The sequence below is a fragment of the Geospiza fortis genome, unplaced genomic scaffold (assembly GCF_000277835.1).
Source record: "Geospiza fortis unplaced genomic scaffold, GeoFor_1.0 scaffold407, whole genome shotgun sequence".
Classification (NCBI taxonomy): Eukaryota; Metazoa; Chordata; class Aves; order Passeriformes; family Thraupidae; genus Geospiza; species Geospiza fortis.
The window spans coordinates 868954-888331 of NW_005054507.1; the positions used below are offsets into that span (position 1 = coordinate 868954).

General features: G+C 45.2%; 1 protein-coding gene across 2 annotated transcripts in view; it reads right to left on the bottom strand.

Moving 5' to 3' along the window:
* VWC2L (von Willebrand factor C domain containing 2 like) overlaps positions 1 to 19332 on the bottom strand; it is a 45210-nt gene extending 25878 nt beyond the window's left edge. The window contains exons 1-3 of one of the 2 annotated variants that reach the window (XM_005428832.2): positions 18946 to 19330; positions 16405 to 16871; positions 433 to 562 (exon numbers count right to left, since the gene is read on the bottom strand). In XM_005428832.2, the coding sequence (XP_005428889.1) occupies positions 433 to 562; positions 16405 to 16815 (541 nt within the window). In that variant the 5' untranslated portion in view covers positions 16816 to 16871; positions 18946 to 19330. Of the gene's footprint in view, positions 1 to 432; positions 563 to 16404; positions 16872 to 18945 lie in introns of both variants that reach the window. The other variant, XM_031063499.1, reaches the window with a different exon arrangement.
* Positions 19333 to 19378: the final 46 nt, after the last annotated feature.

The window sequence follows — 19378 nt, forward strand, 5'->3', positions numbered from 1 at the left end:
ACACAACTAACAACTGGTTTCTTCTGGAGTTGGGGGCTGTCTCACTGGCCACAGGAAAAGTTCTGCCATTGATTGCGGTGAGTTTTCCCTTGGCCTTAGACAATAACCATTGGTTTGTTAATGCAGGGACAAAAGCCCTCTGTTTTCCCATGTATTTGATTCTCTGTTAGACTAATTTTAAGAAAATAACAAAGAAATGAAACAACAATCACTGACATCAGGACTCAATCCCATAAAACCTTTGCCAAGCCAGCCATTCCATCTGCTTCAAGGAGAAGCCACAGGCCAGGAAGGGCAGCTTCAATGTTCACCCCATAACCCAAGCACCAGGAGAAGGACCAGCCCGTGCCAATGGAAGCAAACCTCAGCAACAGCATTTCAATCACAAGTTTCCTTTGTATCTCTGTTAAAGCCAACACGGTTCTTTCTTACCATTTTTGCAGACAGGACAACACTGCTCTGGCTCATAGACCGGGTTGACACACTCGGGGACTGCGCAGTCTGCTACAACACAGTGAACTTCATTGCTGGGCTCGCAGCGACACCATTCGCATGGCGAGGGCTAGGAACAAATCTCAAATTAGCCCGTGGCCTCCCGCAGCTCACAAGTTTGCAACATTCCCATCTTGCCACAAGATAAACACATCAGCGTTCAATACCCCTTGACTGAGTCATTCATCATGGGTGATACAAGTTAACCTCTGGAACAAAAGAGCAACAGCTGAAAGAGGAAACCACAACATCAGAAAAACCAGCGAGCCTTGTTTTCTCATGCAGAATGCCAGGTCTTTTAGGATTTTAGGTCCCTTTGCCAAAAAAACTGAGCTTCAGCCTCTAGGTTGTACCTTGCTGTACCCATCTGTGTTATCTTACACGTGTGGCCAGAAGAAGAGCAGGATTTGTGGAAGCCCACGAGTGGTGGTTCATTCCAGGAAGGGAGGACAGGCTGATTTTCCAGGCCATACCCATCTCTCACATAGATCACCAGTGCCAGGCACCCCCAAGGTGCTGGAAGGGTGCTGCTGGGACAGCCTGTCCATCCCCCAGCCTTCTTGAAGTGTTTTCATTCCCACTTTTCAGGGCAGAGGAGAACAGTGTCACTCTTGGAGGGGCAAACTCATTTTATTCTGTGTTTGTGCAGCACCTGCCTCAGGGGTCTGTGAGCACTCCTGTAACACAACCATGAGATCTCAGCCTGGGCCCTCTCCTGCTTGCTTCAACAAGGTTGGTGAGCAACAGTCCCACATAAAATACATAAATAATTAAGAGACTGAGTAATTCTGCAGAGGCAGGGAATTCAGGATTAAAGCACCAAGCTAAATGGTTTTGTTTCAGCACCATCAATTCGGCCAGGAAGCTCTACCCACCTCCAAAGTGCACAGAGTTGTTACTGTCTCAACCTTTAAAAAGCTCTGAAAATCTGCTGAAAACATAGAAAGGTCAGTGTTTTAAGGTTCCCAGTGACTTATGTGTGTGCTAGTGTCATGAAAGCATGGCAGCAGAGCTAAGGAAGGAGAATAAGAGGAGAATTGAAAGGAAAATAACTTCCTTTCAGTACCAGTACGTTTGATATGTAACTCCCAGTTTCTCAGCATCCATCACTAACATTTCAGTGAGTAAATGTGGGTATTGGGAAAAATTCTGCTTTATGTGAATCTGCAGCTGTGGGAATTCCTCAGTATTAAAAAATATTACTCAATATTAGAAAATAAAGTGGATAAAAGAAAGAAGGATTCATCCTAATGTATTTCAGACTTCAGTGCTGGGTCACTCATTTCTACAAGATAGATATAACCTGTGAGCCCTGTTTGTGGTTTGTAGGAAGCTCTTCAGTTCACCTCTAAGAAGCTCCATGTGTCTTGAGTCGAATAATTTATTCCCAGGAAATTTATTTCTACCTTAAAATGCACTAATTAAAGCTTCCCTTGCTTTGTCTCAGCATCTGCAGTCTATAATTCCCATCACCTCTCATTTGCTCATGGCTTTGGCAATTTAGATAAAATCAGCACTCCTTGAGCAAGGGAAGAAGTGTGTGGAGGTGGAATTCCTCTCTCTAATTATCGTTCCTCTTTCAATCCTGCTTTGATTTCTGTCTGAAGCACCAAGAATCTAAATTCATTTGACTGACATTTCTTATTCAAGGCTATTTAATAGGAAGAAACAATACAGAAGAAAACAGACAGAACTATTTGCTGAGGGATCAATAAGAAAATTGCTGCTTTGTTTTTACTCATTTTAATCACTAATTATATGGAGCAGTAGAACTAGATCTTGTGATTTGTGGAAGCTTTCACTGACATCTCCTCCAGGGCTTGTTCCCATCCTCACTACTCCAGTGGCTGCAATGCTAAGGAATATGTGATGCTTTTCCAGGGCTGCAGCCCAATCCAGGGCTCAAAGAGGATCAGCACAAGCAGAAGCTGCCCCTGAATGACTCTGCAGCTGAGCAGATGAGACATGGCACATACATCTCCTGCCTCAGCCTTGGTGGTGCAGCCTGAAAATGACACTGTGACAAAGCAGGATGTCGCCTGATGCTCAGAGCAGCTTTCCAAGCAGGAAGACCTGCACACAATTAGAGAAGGAACGCACACCCTGGCAGAACACAGTGAACTGATGCCTTGAGAAGGCTGACCTAGAACAGAGTTAAAGAATAAAGCAGGGATTTATTAAGAGGCCTCAATGGATCCACCTTGGGCAGCACAAGAGCCCAGCCAGGGCTACACCCAAGATGAACCAAAATGGTCACAAAATGCCCAACCAATCACGGGGTCTCTTGCTTTTATAAGTTCTGGTCCATTTGCATATTGGAGTTAATTGTCCAGTTACAGCTTTAGGCCATCAAGTTCCATCCTCCTTGTTTTTCTCTCTTCAGTCCACTGTTTATGCTTTTTGGGCCTGGAGCTTGTAACAGCTGTCCTTGGACAAGCTGGAAAAGGATTGTTGTTCACCTACCCTGTGAAGAGAGCTTGCTAACACTTAATGAAGCTCAGAGTTATACACTAAAGCAGCACAGAATATGAAAAATATAAAAGCTAAAACTTAAGGCATCATTCCCCCCTTTAGAGGCTTGACCTAAGCCACCAGATGAAAGGGCTGCTTTGGCATGAACCAGACCTTTCCCTGCCACCTCCTCCTCCTCACTGTATTAAGGTCAAGCCACTTGGTCTTGTCACCAGGATCTTCCTCTATCTGAGCACTTAGGTCACTTGTCAGTGCCACTCACCATGGGGGACTCCTGCCCTCCTGTCCATTTGGTTTATGAGAGCCACGGCACTTTCTTCCATGGGATGTGCTTTGGGATCTGATCTGCAAATCCCTGCCCATTCAGAAAGGACTTTGCCCCAAGCACACTGATTGAGCATTTTGAAACTGTTGTCTGCAGGCCCTGCATCCAAGCTATTACCTTCCCTGGTGCTACCCTTCTTGTGGAACAATTCTGGGACACTGGCCAAAAAGTCCTCTGTCTATTGGTACAGGCAGCAGGAAGCCCAAACAGCAAAATGACAAACTGGGAACCAGTGAAGAACAGGGAACCAAGCAGAAGATGTCCTTAAGTTTTGTTTCCTGTTTCCCAATTTAAAGATTTATCCCCCATGAAAGAGGGGTGGTTTACACTTTTGTAGCCACTGAAGTTCAAACAACAGTTCCAGAAAAGGAACTCTCATCCCTGCTGAAGAAGGATACTGAAAAAACACAGGGGGTTTTCTGGAGTAGGAAGGAGAGAGGACACTGTCCCACATGAACAGTGCAAATGCTTTATCTGTGTCCCTCAAACTGAGATTCTGGAAAGAGCGTTGAGATTAAAGGACCACAAAAGGTGGTAATTTACTCACTCCCATGTCCAAAGCAGAATAATCTCTTAGAAAACTCTCTAGGGAAGGATTTATTAGGCAGGATTTCAAGAGCTGTTGGTGAAGAAACATTCTTCTGACCACTGCCCAAAAGGAAAGGGTGCTCCCAATGCCCAGCCACAACATGGATACACATCTGCACCATTCCATGGTCCTGCCCTGCTCAATTCAATGCCCTGCTCAGTTCAGTGATTTCAGAAATGGCTCTGTCAGGAGCAAGCTGGGCCCTTCTGTACAAGGTATCAGTCAGGAGAGCAGCTTGACTTGGCCAAACCAGTGCAGCACTGAAACTCTTTTTACCCCATCTCCACTCCTAATGGGGGTGAGAGCAGTGACCCTCAGAGCCAGTGGGGTGATACATTCTTGGATGTTGTTGTCAAGGTAGGGGCCAAGTCAAGCTGGTGGGAAGCAGACATGGCCAACATCTATCCAATATTCAGGGGCTTTTAACAGCAGCTGAAATGGGACACAGAGCACAAGGGACCATCTCAGTCTCTGCACTGACCCTAATCCACCTCTCCTTCAGCCAGCCACTTCAAAAAGACTGGAGCAGCACAACCCATTCATAGTCACCCCTGAGATCCCAGCCCAATTTCCATTTCTCTTCTGTTCTACTGATCTCAAGGAGGACTGTGAGCCCAGGTTTGGCTGGGAGGGCAGGCTCAGTCCCTGGGCAATCCTCTGTGGGATGGCTCCACCACACACCTCAGGATGGCCAGAGGAAGGAGCCAGCACTCCCTCTGTTGTGTGCCTGGAAAACCTGAGTCTCAGGTGCTGTCAAATGGGAAACATCTGCAATCAGCAGAGTTTGTTAACAATGCAAGAAGGAAGGGAAATTAGAGCAGAGAATAGAAAATACACACGGCTAATAAAGATTTTATGTGCACGAGCACATAATGATAAACTTGATAGATGATATAAACAAACACATGAAAAAGGCAGCAAAGGCAACAGAATGAAAAACAAGATACACCCCGAGCAGGGGAAATTGGGAAACCAACCAGGATATGGGTGCCCCACCTCCTAACCCTCACTCTTGCACCTCCACACACCAGCTCCCCACCACTTCCCCTCTTTTTGGAAGCAAATGCCAGCACACTAGGAATTATGACTGCTAACATCATCCAGCTACTCCTCTCTTACAATGTGGGGCACCACGTGGGTGCTTCTTCAGTCAGCTACAAAGTTTCAAAAACTCACAGAAATTTCACACCTCTGAGAGGTCTGTTTTGTGAGCAGGCCCTCTAAAAGGTGGGCGCCCAGAGAAATCACACGATCAAACAATTCTTTAAGCAATAGCCTACAAAACTGATTATTTCTAAATATAAGGGAGAAGTGGAGAGAAGAACATGGAAATCTGAATTCAGAACTCAGAATGTTTAAATCTACTCCTTTATGTTTTTCTACAGCTGAAGATATCTGAATCAAACTGGTACAATCACACCAATGACTGACACACAAAACTTCAAGATTTTAGGCAAGACCTTGCAAGAAGGACTTCAGTCATCTCACTTAGTCATAGGAATTCTCTTGTTGCAAGTACTTACTGAACCTCATCTCTGTATTTCTCCCTTAGCTCATGTCTTGGCCATAGCCACAGCATCTAAGCCACCCTTCTGCTCCCCTAAACATGGGAAAGGATTTTCTATATCCTCACCAAGTAGGGAATATTCTCCCTGAGTGAATGGAAGAAGCATATCTGTATCTGTGAAACATCATTTTGCAGCCCTCCTCTTGCCTGCCTGCAATCAGGATTTCTCTGTCTTTCTGTCTGCTTGTCCATCACTCTTAACAGCTTCTACACCAACAGCTCTGGAGAGGTGGAGAGGGAGTGATTTACCTAAGACAAACTAAAAACCCTGAAGATGACATTTGACTGATACTTTTTGTTCACCTGTTTGTTCTGTCAGTCAATGAGAAGCCATTTCCCTCACTTTTTGCTCTGCTGCCACATTCACCAGGCTAACTGGTTTCCAAGTCACCCAGCTCAGGAGATGTCTCAGACCAAGTTTTAAGGCTGCAGTTCCTTGTGATCAGTTGGGATTCTTCCAGCTGGCTTTGCTCAGACTTGGGGTTTGAGGCTCATACCCCTCCAGGAGCTGGGAAAATGCTGCTCATTTTCCAAGCAGCCTTCCAAGACTAAAATGCTGTTTGGCACCTGAGGATTTCAAGAGTCAGTAGATCTTGTATCATTAAAACTGTTAGTCCTGGAGACCTTCCACTGCATAAATTTAGACACCAGCTCCTCCAGGCATGTTTAGCACAGCCATTTCCTAACACTTAGGACCTCTCCTCACTTTTCCAAGGAAAGGTTGATTTGTGTGGCATTTTCTTTATACCTGGGTTTTCAGCCTCATGGAAGAAGATTTACATCTTTGCTGGAGCCAGGCTGCTCAAGGCCTGAGATGCAGTAATCAGGATTTGTTGTGCTGATCTCTTCCCTTCCTTCCTACAGCTCAGCCTGAAGAGTTTTTGTACAGGGATGTGCCCTAATCCTGGAAGGTTTCACCTCATTGCCAGGGTCCCATGAAGTGGTGCATAAGGACCACGTTCTCGTGCTGCCTGACACACAACAGCCCTTCACCAGGCAGACACAGCTCCTACCAGCTGCACAGCAACACAGACTTCACAGCTATCGTATCAGGAATACTTCACTTTTCTTTTGGGCAACAAAATAAGTGCTCACAACCATCTAATCATGTTACAATGCACCTACTGATCATCGTGCAGGGGCTGCATTGGAAGACAATCCAAGTATTTCCACTGAATTGAGTGTACCTGTTATTGAGGTCTGTGGTGTTCTTGAGAGTCAAACAGGTGAATTCACAACATGGCCTGAATGACTGGAGCAATCTGCTTGGTTGACTGGAACACAAAGAGGGGTATAAACACAGAACTAAGCCAGTGGGCTTGACTCTGAGCTCTGGGGAAACTCAAGGAGCCATCACATCAGAGCAAAGGCAGAGGAGATACCAGGACTCTCAGTACCACTGCAAACCAAAATCAGCTCCTTCAAACACCAAAAAGGACATAGTGTGTAAGGATGTTCCTCTTCTAGGTGATACTGCAAAGGGAAAAATGCTTTTCTTGCCAGTTTTACTGATTATGGAGTTGAAATGCTTTCTCCCTCTTCGAGAACACATTAGAAGTGCCAACTCCTTAAAAAGGAAGTGTCATCCTCTGCATTTCTGTTGGTGCCAAGGTGGTTTGGGATGCAATGCACCTCAGCTGGCAGCTTTGCACACTTAAGGCATCACTGCCATAGATTCAGATCCACGAGCTGCATCCACACTCACCTCCTGCCCACACTCTGGATGTGTGCCACCCCCTGCAAGTGCTGGGCTCCAAAAAAAGGAAGACTGAAAGCCATGGCTGCTGTCAATCCCTCCCTCTTTTAGTTTTCAAGAGACTCCCAGAGAGAATCCCTCAGCCAGGCTGGACTGAAGGCATCCTGCTCGATGCAGACAAAACAGCAGGAAAAGCAGAGTGATGCAGAGTGACGCCTGTCAAATTGGGCACTTACATCTTAAGAGGAGCTGTAACTTTTAATGACACTAAGGACAATGGCAATTCTGATGGAAATTATCCCTGTAGCTACAGTTTCAGGTGGGGAATTTATTGGCAGGAAGCAAGAAAGGGAAGAAAGTTTGAAAGGACCTGATGACTAAATTTGGAGGCAAAAATGGCTTCCATATTATGGCTGAGGTGGGAAGTCACAAACCAGGGGAGAGGAATAAAAGAGGAACTGGGATAGCATTCATCAGAGATACTCCTGGAAGAGAAATTAGAATCATTTTCATTGTTATTGAAATTGCCTGTGATCTCAGACAGATTAGCAGAAGATTGCAGGAAAATTCAGAGAGCTTTCAGCTGAGAAATTTTGCAGGTGCCAAACTTGTGGAGAAGGAGCTGGTGAATAAGTTCCACCTGAAGGTGGGACTAAAACCTGCCCACTTCTCTTTTGAGCTGCTCACTTGGCTTTCACTATACGCAGTGCATAAATACCAATCTACTTTATGTTTAAAATTGGTAAATGGCTCTTTTGTATGTGCCAATACAAAAACCCTCAAAGTGCAAAAATTTCTCTCATTTTTGTCACTTACTTAATAAAATAAAAATCATCCAGCCAGCTAGTGGAGATACAATATAAATTATACTAAAAAAACTGTAACCACCTGAGTTTTCCAAAGGTGGAAAGTTGCTCAAATCAACAATATGTTGAGTAATTATAGACAAGCACACTCACTGGAAACACCATCAGGTTGCAAATGACTTTGCAACGGGAAAAAACTATTAAGTCATTAGATAATTTATCTGCAGTGAAAAAATTTGAGCTGTATCCTACTTATATGGAGCCCTAGCAATACAAATCAACTTTGCCATCCAAAAATTGAAAAATGCTTGCACCACACTGCAGATTGGCTAAACCAAGCACCTGGCTTCCAAGAAGCAGCAGAAGCAGATGCTGAGATCCTGTTTTTAAGGGAGCCCTCAACACATGCACACAAACATTGCTAATACAAGAGTCTTTCCAGCGTGCTGGTGACCAGGCTTGGATTCTGGAGCTGGAAGAGCACAAGGATGCTCTAATCCCTCCAGGCTGTGTATTCCTCTCCTCCCCTCATTCCCATGCCTGTCCATGATCACAAACAACATTATCCTTGCCATTCTTTTGTAAACATCCTTGGGGAGCCCTACAGATCAGTAGAGGGAGATGAAGGGCACAGAAGATGCACCTCATCCTGGCTATCCTGGGCCCACATCTGATGAGTCAGGCTTGTGATGGCTTTAGGAGATTTGTACTCATAGATTTCCCCTGTGCCACACAGTTTGATGAGTTTAAAAGGCTCCTGGAACCCTGTCTGGATCTGAAGAGTGACTCCTCCATTAGCTGATGAGAGAGACAACCTTGAGCCGAGTCCTGGCCCCTTTTCCACCAGAGCTGTGTATCTGCAGTCTCATGGTTGCTTTTCCCTCCCGAGAGCAGTAGCAAAGCTTTCTGCAAAAACATGACTTTGCACTTCTTCTGTGAGAACGCTCTCTTTGCTTTGATATATGTCTCCTTTTATTCCTTACAATAGTTGCACCTCACCTACCCTGGGGCTCTGTCACTTTGCTGATAATTTTTACGACTCGATTACAATGGTTTTTTAGTTCAGACATGCCCAGTGCCCAGGGAAGGGGACTCCTTCTGAAAGGTTACAGATATGACAGATGGCTCCAACGTGTGAAGTGCAGCCCCGTTCGGACACAGACAAAATGTCTGTGTGTGCTTCGCCTTTGTTAAGCTCCCTTTAATGTCAGCAAGGAAAGTGAGCCCAGCTGGCAGCTCTCTGCTCTCAATTCCCTCCTGGTTGGCTTTTGCAATGAAGGAGCCCTATCCAGGAGAAAGCCTCCTGGAGCAGGGAGAAAGGAATGGAGGACCTAGTCAGAAAGGTGATCCCTTTTACACGTGTTTTCCCTATACCTGAGTCTGCTGTTTCCTCCTTTGTCCACACTGAGACATGGGAGAAGGTGGTGAGACCAGCTCCATGTACTGATAAAACACTATTTCTATTTCTAATTCTATATTCTGGTTTCTATTATGGACGAAGGTATAATCACTGGCGAGGAGATGTGGACCTTGGTCCTGCTCCTTCTGCAGCTGCCAGGGAGGCTCCTGTCCCTCAGGGGATGTCATCACTTGGTTACAAGCACAGGCTGGGAAGGATGTGAGCTGAAATCGGGTTTGAATGGGTTATCTGTCATGAGAAAATACACTGAGCTCTGCTTACACAGGAGCACACTGGGCTAACCCTCAGCCAGAAAGCTTTGCTGACTGGCATGACCACAGTTCAAACCCTACTGCTTCTCCAGGCATACTGATTTCACTGTAATTCCCAAAGAATTACCTCTGATATTACCACAGAACAGTGTAAGGAAGCCTCACATATCCTTATTCTGCAACTAGACTGAGCATTGTCACTACATAACTTATCTAATTACAGCTTTTAAAACAGTAACTAGAATAATTGGCTGATTGAGCATTTTTTTAATGAATGCAATTCTGCACAGAGCACATTCCAGTGGCAACAAACACATACCTGCACTTCCCCTCCTTCTGGCAGGAAATAGTTTCCTAGAAAACCTTCTCACCAATGAGCTGTGAATGTTTCCAAGGATGACATCCTTCCTCCTACGTTGATGACCTGAGGACCTCCTGCTCAGCAGCCCCACAGAAACAGCCTGGGTGACAGAGACAAAGAGCTTGGGAGAGCCAAGGGATGAGCAGGTCTCTCCTTGGCACAACAATAAGGCCTCAGACTTCATTTTACAACTCCTGGAAGGAGCTGGTAACACCTGCATGTACTACATATTCCATTTTCTTAACAGTAAGGTTCCAGCAGCCACGGAAGGAGGGCAGGGATGTGCCAGAGCTTCTCCACTGGCTGTGCAGAGTTATCCCCTCTCCTTCAGCCCCCATTCTGGAAGCCAGCAGAGCTGATGGGCTTTTTCCTGGAGTGAATCACTGAAAGCCCAGCCCCAGCTCTGGCAGTGCAAATGTTGGGCACACATTAATTCCTGTGTCATATTTACTGGGGAAATACCAATCCCTTGGGATTGCATGTACAGGCTGAGCTCTGCACTGTGACTAAAACCAGGGGCTTGTCTCATCCAGCACCACTGAGCTCTGAGCTTTTGAGGCCTCCCATGTATTATGTGCTCCAAAGAAGAAAATTCCATGGATTTTTTTAGCCAAATTCTGAATAAAGCCCACCTTCTTTCACCTATTGTAACAATATATTTGTGCATAATGTGATATATATGTTACAGAATCAGTAGCTAAATTCATAGCATAATTTAAAAAATAGGTTTCACTATAGATCAATATGTGACAGGCCTATCTATTTTAGTATGTTTTCTTGGTACAAATTATGACAGAAATACAGTAAGTCAGTAATTTTAGATTCCTTTGCATAGACATTGTCACTGTAATTTTGCCAGGAGGGAGATAATAAATCATACTTTTCCATCTGACTGATGTTCTGTTTCCCCTGTCTGATTTCAATGGCTGTATGCTATCTTCAGAGCTGGCATTGTTCATGGCTCCTTTTATTAAAGCACAGGCACGTTATTGAAATTTCTTTTGTATTATGATTTTCTAGCCATATGTGAAATTGCAGAACACACAAGAAGGGGAAAAAAAAGCCTCACTTGTTTGAGTCATAGTAGAAAAGAAAGCCTGCTGCACACATCTTGGAGAGAAAAATGCCAATATTAAAATGGGGGATCCATGCTGGGCCCTCTCCACCCAGGGCTGGCACACTCTTGTTTCTCAGAGAAACGCTCTCTAAGACCAACACCCCACCAGTAACACTCTGCACCATCCCAAGTGCTCCATTCATATTTGATGAGCTTGCACTCCAAGGCTGGATACCTGGTGGTCTGAGCCAGGCTGTTGTTTACACCACTTAATTTCTATTTCTGTTCAGAAATTTCTATTTCTGGCACACTTCTGGGGGTGGGGAATCCCTTTTTGGTTTCACTGTCTCCTTTTCTGCAGCATCAGGATGGACACACTGTGTTTCAGGGGCTGAGAGCTGCATACCTGTCTGCATGTGCCTTTTGATGAGAGGTCTTGCTTTGCTCAGTTAAATTCAGGTAATTGCATTAATAAAACATTTTAAAGAGCATTACCAAAGGAGAAGGAGGTGCCACTATTCTGAAGTAAAGGTTTCCATAACGAGCTGAGAATCAGTGCATGATAATGCTATGCTTACACAGTCCCCCATATATTTTGGGTTCTGGTTACACCCTGAAGAACCCTGCTAGAGCTGTGTCCCCACTGTGCAAAGCACTGTTCAAGAAGACATAAAGTCAGCAAGATACAAAAACCTTCACTGAAGGACTACAGGTGATTTGTGGACAAAACAAAGCAATGAACTTAAGATATAGTGGCAGGGAACAGGGGAGAGAAAAATAAAGTAGAATTTTAGCAATGAAATCCTGGCTCTTTTCAAGTCAGCAAAAACTTTGCCCTGGAAGGAAAAATTTCACCTTTCCTGTTTTTTTTTTTTTTTTACAGTGTGGAGGAAAAGGGGAAGAGCAAAGTTTGTTTTCCCACCTCTCCACACTTGTGCTGATGGAAGGGACAAATACTTGGGCATTACCTAGGGACTTTTCAGCGAGGATAGGTCTGGGAGGAGCCAAGGTGGAAGGGGAAAGGACAAGGAAGTGGAGAAGTCATTGGGAAGGGCAGGCAAACAAAGGCAGCAGAGGATAAGCACTGGCAGAGACAACAGCTAGAAGGAATTGCAGCTGTGTGCTTGGCAGAAAGGAAGACAGCCACTGAAGAGCACCCAAAAAATGTCCACAGTATTTTCCAAGCTCAAATTCACAACTGCAGGTTGAAGCTGCCCTTCTCACTTGAACATCATGAGGAAGGCCCAAACCTCTGGTGTTCCCACCCAAAGGATAACTCAGCCAACGTTCTGCCAGGCTAACACAGATATTTCAATGGCTGTGCTTAGGAAATCCCTGCCACTGCCTTGGAGGAGGATGGCACCATGCCCACCCTCCTGCAGGGACAGGGAGCAGTCCCTGCCTGTCAGTCTAAAATGGAGAGAATATTTCAGGATGTCAGCTTGACAATCTCTTGTGAACTGACCACTTATCTCCCAGCAATGGCATTTTGCTACACCTCCAGAGGTCTGCAGGAGTTTATTCTGGATGTGCCTCTGCTGGGTGATGAGAAACCCAGGAAGTTCAGAGCTGATAATGGACTTTCCAACCTGACAACCCAATCCTCTTCCAGTGGCTCCTCACTGTGGCTGCAACCACGCCATAACTCCATTTCTCAAAGGTGTGTGCTTTTCTGCCAGTAAGTCATGCAAGAGAGCAAAAACTAATCAGCACTTAGGGACACTGTAGCCTCAGTGACATTTGCAGAGCTCTCCATCAGCTGCCAATGAACATCCGTCACGCTGCAGAACACTGTCTGCTTAGCTTTCCATCAGGGCTGGCTGGGGACATGCATTCCAAACACAGCCATGGGTACTTGCAATAACCAACACCAATCTCCATTTGCTTCTTTTCTGTCTCTGAGAAGAAAAGGGAGGCTTAAGAGCCTCCCTGAAAGATCTCTGCTCCTACAGGTGAGCACAGAGCACCTGGGACTCAGACCTTAACCTCCAGGAGTGAAATCAAAGCAAGGAGGATGTGTGAGCGAAAAAGCAGCTGCCAAGTGACCCGAGAGTCCCTGCCAGATGCCTCTGGAGAAAACAGCCTGGGACTTCCAGCATCCTTCACACCTTCCCTGCAGCCACCACAGCTGCCTTCACCCCTGCTCTGAGAGGGGCCAGTGGGGACCTGAGATACCACATTGTAGCCCAACAAAGAGAAAAGCAGAAAACAAGGTGGGAAAGAGAGAGATGGATCCCAGTAAAACCCACCAGACCTGCCCTCTCTCCTGCTCCACAGATATCAGAATCATGACCACCAGGCATCAATGTGTATTTCTGTCACATTTGAATCAGATCATGGTTAGCATTACAGAGACTGTGCTGGCCTTTTCTGCAGGGGTTTCCAGCCTCAGCCAAAGCTGGGGAAAATCCCACTGAAACCAGGGAATGAGGCAGGCTCTGTATGGGCAGCTGGGGCCCCAAACCCAACAACATCTCCCAGGACCCATAAGAGATGAAGATGCTATGAAGATGCTGCCTGGGGTTACTAAGCCATCTGTCAAAGAAACAAAATTTTACAAAAGGATACAAGAAAAATTCTCAATGGGTTTGGATTTATAATTGAACTTCAGTTCAGCATTTCAGTTGTACATGTTAACGATTGAGGGGCACAAGCATAAATATTTGGACAGCTGTCTCAGCTACATGGCTTGTTGGCATGTTTGTATTTTGTGCTTATGGCTGTTATGACTCAAAAAATCAGATGCACAAGATCTGTTCACAAGAAGAAAGCTAAATATTCAAGAAATGGGCCTTTGTAACTACTCCTTTACCCTGACAGTCTCGCAGTTACTGCCAGTGGTAAGAAAAAAAGATTGAATCACATTTGGATTTCTCACCCCAAACCTGAGAAAAAAAATCTAGAAACAATTCACCCAACTGGAAATCTCTCACAGATATTGATATCCTAGGGGAAAAAAAATCCAAGAGAAAAAAATTAATCCCAATTTGTGAAAGATCAGGCAGCTGAAATTTCTACAAGATGAGTCAGTCCTGGCACACACACACAGACACACGCTTGCAAAAGATTTTTAAATAGAGGCTAATTTCAGCTGAAACTCAGCAGTGACAAGCACTTCTATAGATGACGATTTGGAATCTACATACCAGCAAAAGTAAATCAAGTGGGTGAAAGGGTTCTGAGACCACACAGAACAGTGCCTCTGTTTCCACTGAAAGCAGCCTGGGCTTGAGTCAGAACAGCCTCTCGTTTTTGACTTCAGTGTGTGTGCAATGGATGTGAGAAAGTTTGCAGACATTATAAATTCAACAGGATGAGGGAAGAGCAGAGCTCAGAGCCTGTAAAACCTATGAACTGCTCAAGATTTCATCTGCAGAGATAGCAGGTATAATCTTTATTCTGTTGAAATAAACAACAAAATGCTTGGATGCCTCATAAAGTCAGGACTTCAGAGCAGCAGCTTCCTGAATCTCACAGTTCTGCCTTTCCTATAGAATTTATAAAGTCATAGTTCACAGGTGCTTCTTTTTTCCCCACAAAACAGTGATCTTCCACTGTCTGACTCTTCTACAGAACTTTGAGGGGAAAAAAGCAATCCACTGTTTATTCTAGGTAAACACAGGGATTTCCAAAACATTGGTTTCTGCCCTATCCCACAACATATTGAGCTTTCAGCAAAACACAGGTCCAGGTCAAAAGTTTGACTGTCAGCTAAATTAAGTGTGAAGGATCTCACATTAGTTCTGGACAGAAGGTTACTGTGTGTCACAGTGGTGTGACACTGTCTACTTTGTGCTTCTCAGAGGGTGCTGCAACTTTGCTTTCCACACAACACCCCAAGTGTTTGAATACATCAAGCAGGGAACCAGATGGCTCCTAACTCCCTCCAGCAGCTTTTCTCTCCTGTATTCTGTTTTCCTAGAGTTTAAGCTGTTATCAGGATGAAATTATTTCTTTCAGGAAAAGAGATCACTACTTTTCCACTTAATTCACACACAAAAGATATTTTAATGACAAGATCTATCTCTCTCACTGAAGTCTCTTCAGAGTCCTTACAAATTTCTGCTTCCCAAAAATGACACCTTATACCTCTCACATGAAAACCTGACCACCTAGGTGGGATATCTCACCACTTGAAAACAGAGCTGTCAAAATGGGACCACTGAAGTGTGATCATGGGATGAACTTGGGCCTTCTCAGGGCAAGAAGAAACTGTTATCTGAGCAGGTCACAAGGTCAGCATCTTCACATCCCTCAGCAAAGCAGAGCAGGCTGATCAGGGTGGCCCTCAAGGAGATGCTCCTCATACATTTGCTTTACCTTGTGCTTGTGACATTAAACTGTCTTGGGCAGACCCAGTGACTGCAGTTCCAGATGGACAGAGAAAGATAAACATACACCACACATGATAGAAGAAAGGAACCACTAACTGCTACCTTCCCTGAAAATGCCCATTTCTGTGAAAAAGGGAACTGCCATCTATGTTACTGAGAACTGGTGAAGTACTCAGACCTGTATGAAATTATTTTCCTTGCAGGAAAGACAATGAACTGGCCAAGTGTATAATAAGATCTGGCACTGAGCCAGGAAGAGTTACAGGCTGTTGTTAATTATGCAGGTTCAACTCTTAAAGCCACATGACCTGGAAGAAGAAACTTGTGTACCTGCAGCTTTTACAGCCCCTGTTCTTCACTGGGAAATGCTGTTTTCAGAATTGAACAGCACAACTGAAAGCTCATGATCAAACTCATTGGAATGAGAATTGCAGGTTGTGTAGTGGTTTTGGAAAACACTGACTTGTTTTTAAGATATATTTCAGGATTTCTTTATGACATTCCTTACAATAACTCAACCATTACAACAAAACCCCATGCTTCTCATTGCTTGAGATGCTCATCTGCCTAGGATTTTGTCTTCTCCATTCTAGACAGCTTCATTACAGTTGAAATGAAAAAATTAAATAGAGTTCACCATCTACTTATTTGCATGCTCATACGGTTATGAGTAACAACTCTCAGCACCATGCCATCAATTTTTGCTATCCAAATTGCAAAAGGGGTTCTTAAAAAGCACTCAGTACTGGGTTACACAGCCTTGGCAGTCCAGCATGAGCCATGCTATGAGCAAAGGAGGCAGATGCAGAGGGCTGGCAATTCCCTCAGGGGCTTTTGACTGACCACTGGCCCTCAGGGGTGCACATAAGGGGGAGGTGACAGCTTTTACATGAGCCAGACCGGCAACACAGCTAAAAATAACTTCAGCATTCATCAATGGCAGTAAGCAAATACTGAGTGCCTTTGAGAGTTCCCAACCAAAATACAATTCCTAAAGCATACTAGTATGAAATACTGAAGAAAGGGTTCCATACCTTAAATTCCTCCAAGATCTTGTAATTTTTCCCATGATATTCACAAAAGTTTTTCACTTCTTTGCATTCTGGACAGCATCCATTGTGTTCCACTTTTGTGCACTTTGGGTGGATTTTAGGGCATTCTGGTTGATCACAAACAGGTCCATCCTCAGTACAGACACAGGGACAGTTGGAATGGCCTGGGAAAAAACGTTCTCCCAGTTTGTACACAAAGCCACTGTCATCCACACAGCCCTTCCCCCGGTAATCATCAAAGATCAGATTGTCATTACTGGAGGTCTGGTCCCCTTCATCAGCGGGGTAATCTTCATGATTGATGGCAGCTGGAGTGACCAAACCAGGGAGCACAAACAGAAGTATCCAGGCTTCATGGATATGAAGAGCCATCCCCCTCCTCAGCTTCTCCATGGGACCTCAAAGCCAGATACAAACAGTTGCTTCCATAGGGAGACCAGTGTTGTGGTCTGAAAACAAACAGTTTCAAGTGAGAAAAAACTCAAAATTCAAGGAATACTGACTTAGAGAAGTCATTGTTTCAACCAGTACCGAAGAATAAATCAAAGTTTTTAACTATCAATATTTCATTTGAATTAAACCTCTTCTTAATTATTGGCAAAGAGAACAAAGCATGTGAAATACCTAAAATTAGACACACATGCCTGGAAGCATATGACCATAAAATATCTCTGAAGGAATGGTGGTTCACAGAATCATCTAATTTTTACTTTCCTCATTTTTGCATTTGAGTTTTTGGATGCACAAGAAATTAAACCAGCTGCCTGAAATCTCATCGTGATGGGCAGCTCGGAGGGTTTTGAAGCCAAGTTAAAGAATGGTCTAAACCTCCTGTGGGGGCCACTGTCCCTTGGTGCTACGTATGGAGCACAACCCACTTCATTAAACCGAGGTGGGAAACCTGAGCTGAAAAAGGAGTTAAACATAATCTGCTGTCAGATCTGTATCTGATCTGAAAGATGGGGCTGAGTTAAACTTGGGCTGTGAGAGGTGGAATAGTACAGAATCTTATTTACAGCATTTCTGAAGAGGGACTTCCTGGGCTACCAACACAGCCCAGCCCGCAGCAGGTACGTTTAACCCTGCCAGAGGCAAAGATGCAATTCACCTTCTCCATTATTCAGCATTTCAGTGATTCCCAGCAAAAACCGTGGAGTGCAGGACGTTAAATGCCTACATAATGCATGAAGCCGCTGAAACGTGTCGGCCTGATTAAGCTGGAGCCTTTCTAAAACTTCGGGAGCGACGCAGCACGGCCCGACCTGCGGCGAGCTGTGCTCAAGTGGTGGAGCGAGGATGGAGCGCGGCAGGGAGAGGGGCTTTCAGCGACCCCGGGAGAAGGCTCCGTGCCGGCGCCTCGGGAACACTTCTGGCTGCCCACAGTGCCACATCACTGCCACCAACCTGCCCACACAGCAGCCCGCAGCCAGTGCAACCCTGGCAGCAAACTGGCTTCTGACCCCTCTTAAAAAAGCTGGGTAAAGTGTTACGGGAAACTTTTAAATGAGATGAAATATCAGCATTACATGGACTGCAGAACTACGGAGGCAGATGCTGGCACAAACCAAAACAAGAAGGGCTGTTGGGGTGTGTGTGTCATCATCCCCTCTTTTCCTCCATTCCCAGAGCATGCACACACAGGCACACGGAGTCTACACAAACATGCATTAACCTACACACACGGGCAAACACGTACTCCCCCCCACCCCTCGGGGTGACATTTTTATATACTGGCTTTCTTGGTGGACTGCAGATGTTCAGCAATTAATTCTCCCTTAATTGAAGCAAAAAAGGAGCAGCAGGAGGAGAAAGCTTTAATCCCAGAGAAGCAGCTAAAGGATCCTGTTGACCAAGCAGTTTTTCCGAAGCCACAACAGAGGGAGACACCGGATATTACACAAGATTTATCAAATTCGGAAAGATATCTTCTTAATTGAAGTACTAGCTGTGCTTCCATCACAAGGACTATGCAGCCTCTTGTTACTCCTATCAGCAATATCTACTGTAACATGCTGTTTGGAAATCCAGCGATTCATGCAGATACGGCTGCTTTACATATCTACAGAGCACAGCATCTCCCCACCTAACGCTACAGGTACGTTACAACACTGCAGATTTGTGGGCATTTAGGGGAAAAAAAAGAGCAGCAAATAGAGTCATTCATGTCTGAGGAAATGTGAAACACTTGTGAGATTCTGCTGGAGTTTTATGAGGAAGCTCTCAAAACAAATGCGTGTGAATACATATATGTATATAAAAGTTCTCCCCAGATATTTTGCCACAGCAGCTGAGATGTCCCACAGCAACTCACAGGCACTCGGCTCGATCCTGGAAATCAGACAGACTGCAGACGTCTTGCACGGACACATTTCAACAAGTAAACAAATGCTGCTTGGCTCAGAATTAGTTTACAGCTTGAACTTTCTCATAATTTCTCATCCTGAGAGAGACCAAGATCGTAGGTAAGTCTCTGAAAAGCTTCCATCCGCCTTCCCTCACCCCAAGTAAATAATTCACACCTACCTGATCAGGCTGGATGTGAAAGCTGAGAGGGGTCACAGGCCAACATGGACTGAAAGGTTAGAAACAGATTAGTGAAAGCAGTTCATCCTAATCACGTTTTCGGTGTTGACTCACGGACAATCCCTTTTCCTCCACCTCCCATCGCCAAACGGGAGCGCGGCAACCCAGCAACCACAACATGAGAACTGAGCTTTAACCCGGCGCCGACGATTCAGAGGGAGCAGGATTCAGGCGGTCCGGAGGCTGCGATGCCGCGGAGAAACCCCGGTGCCAGCAGCAGAGTCATCGCGGCGAACTTGGGCTGCATCTCCTCAGGTCTCGGGGCGGGCGGGGGAGAGAAAACAACCCATCCCTGTCCCCTCCCTGTGCCCGGCGGATCTCCTGCGGCTCCAGCTTCGCCTCGGCGGGGGAAGGGGGGGAGCGATCGCGGGTT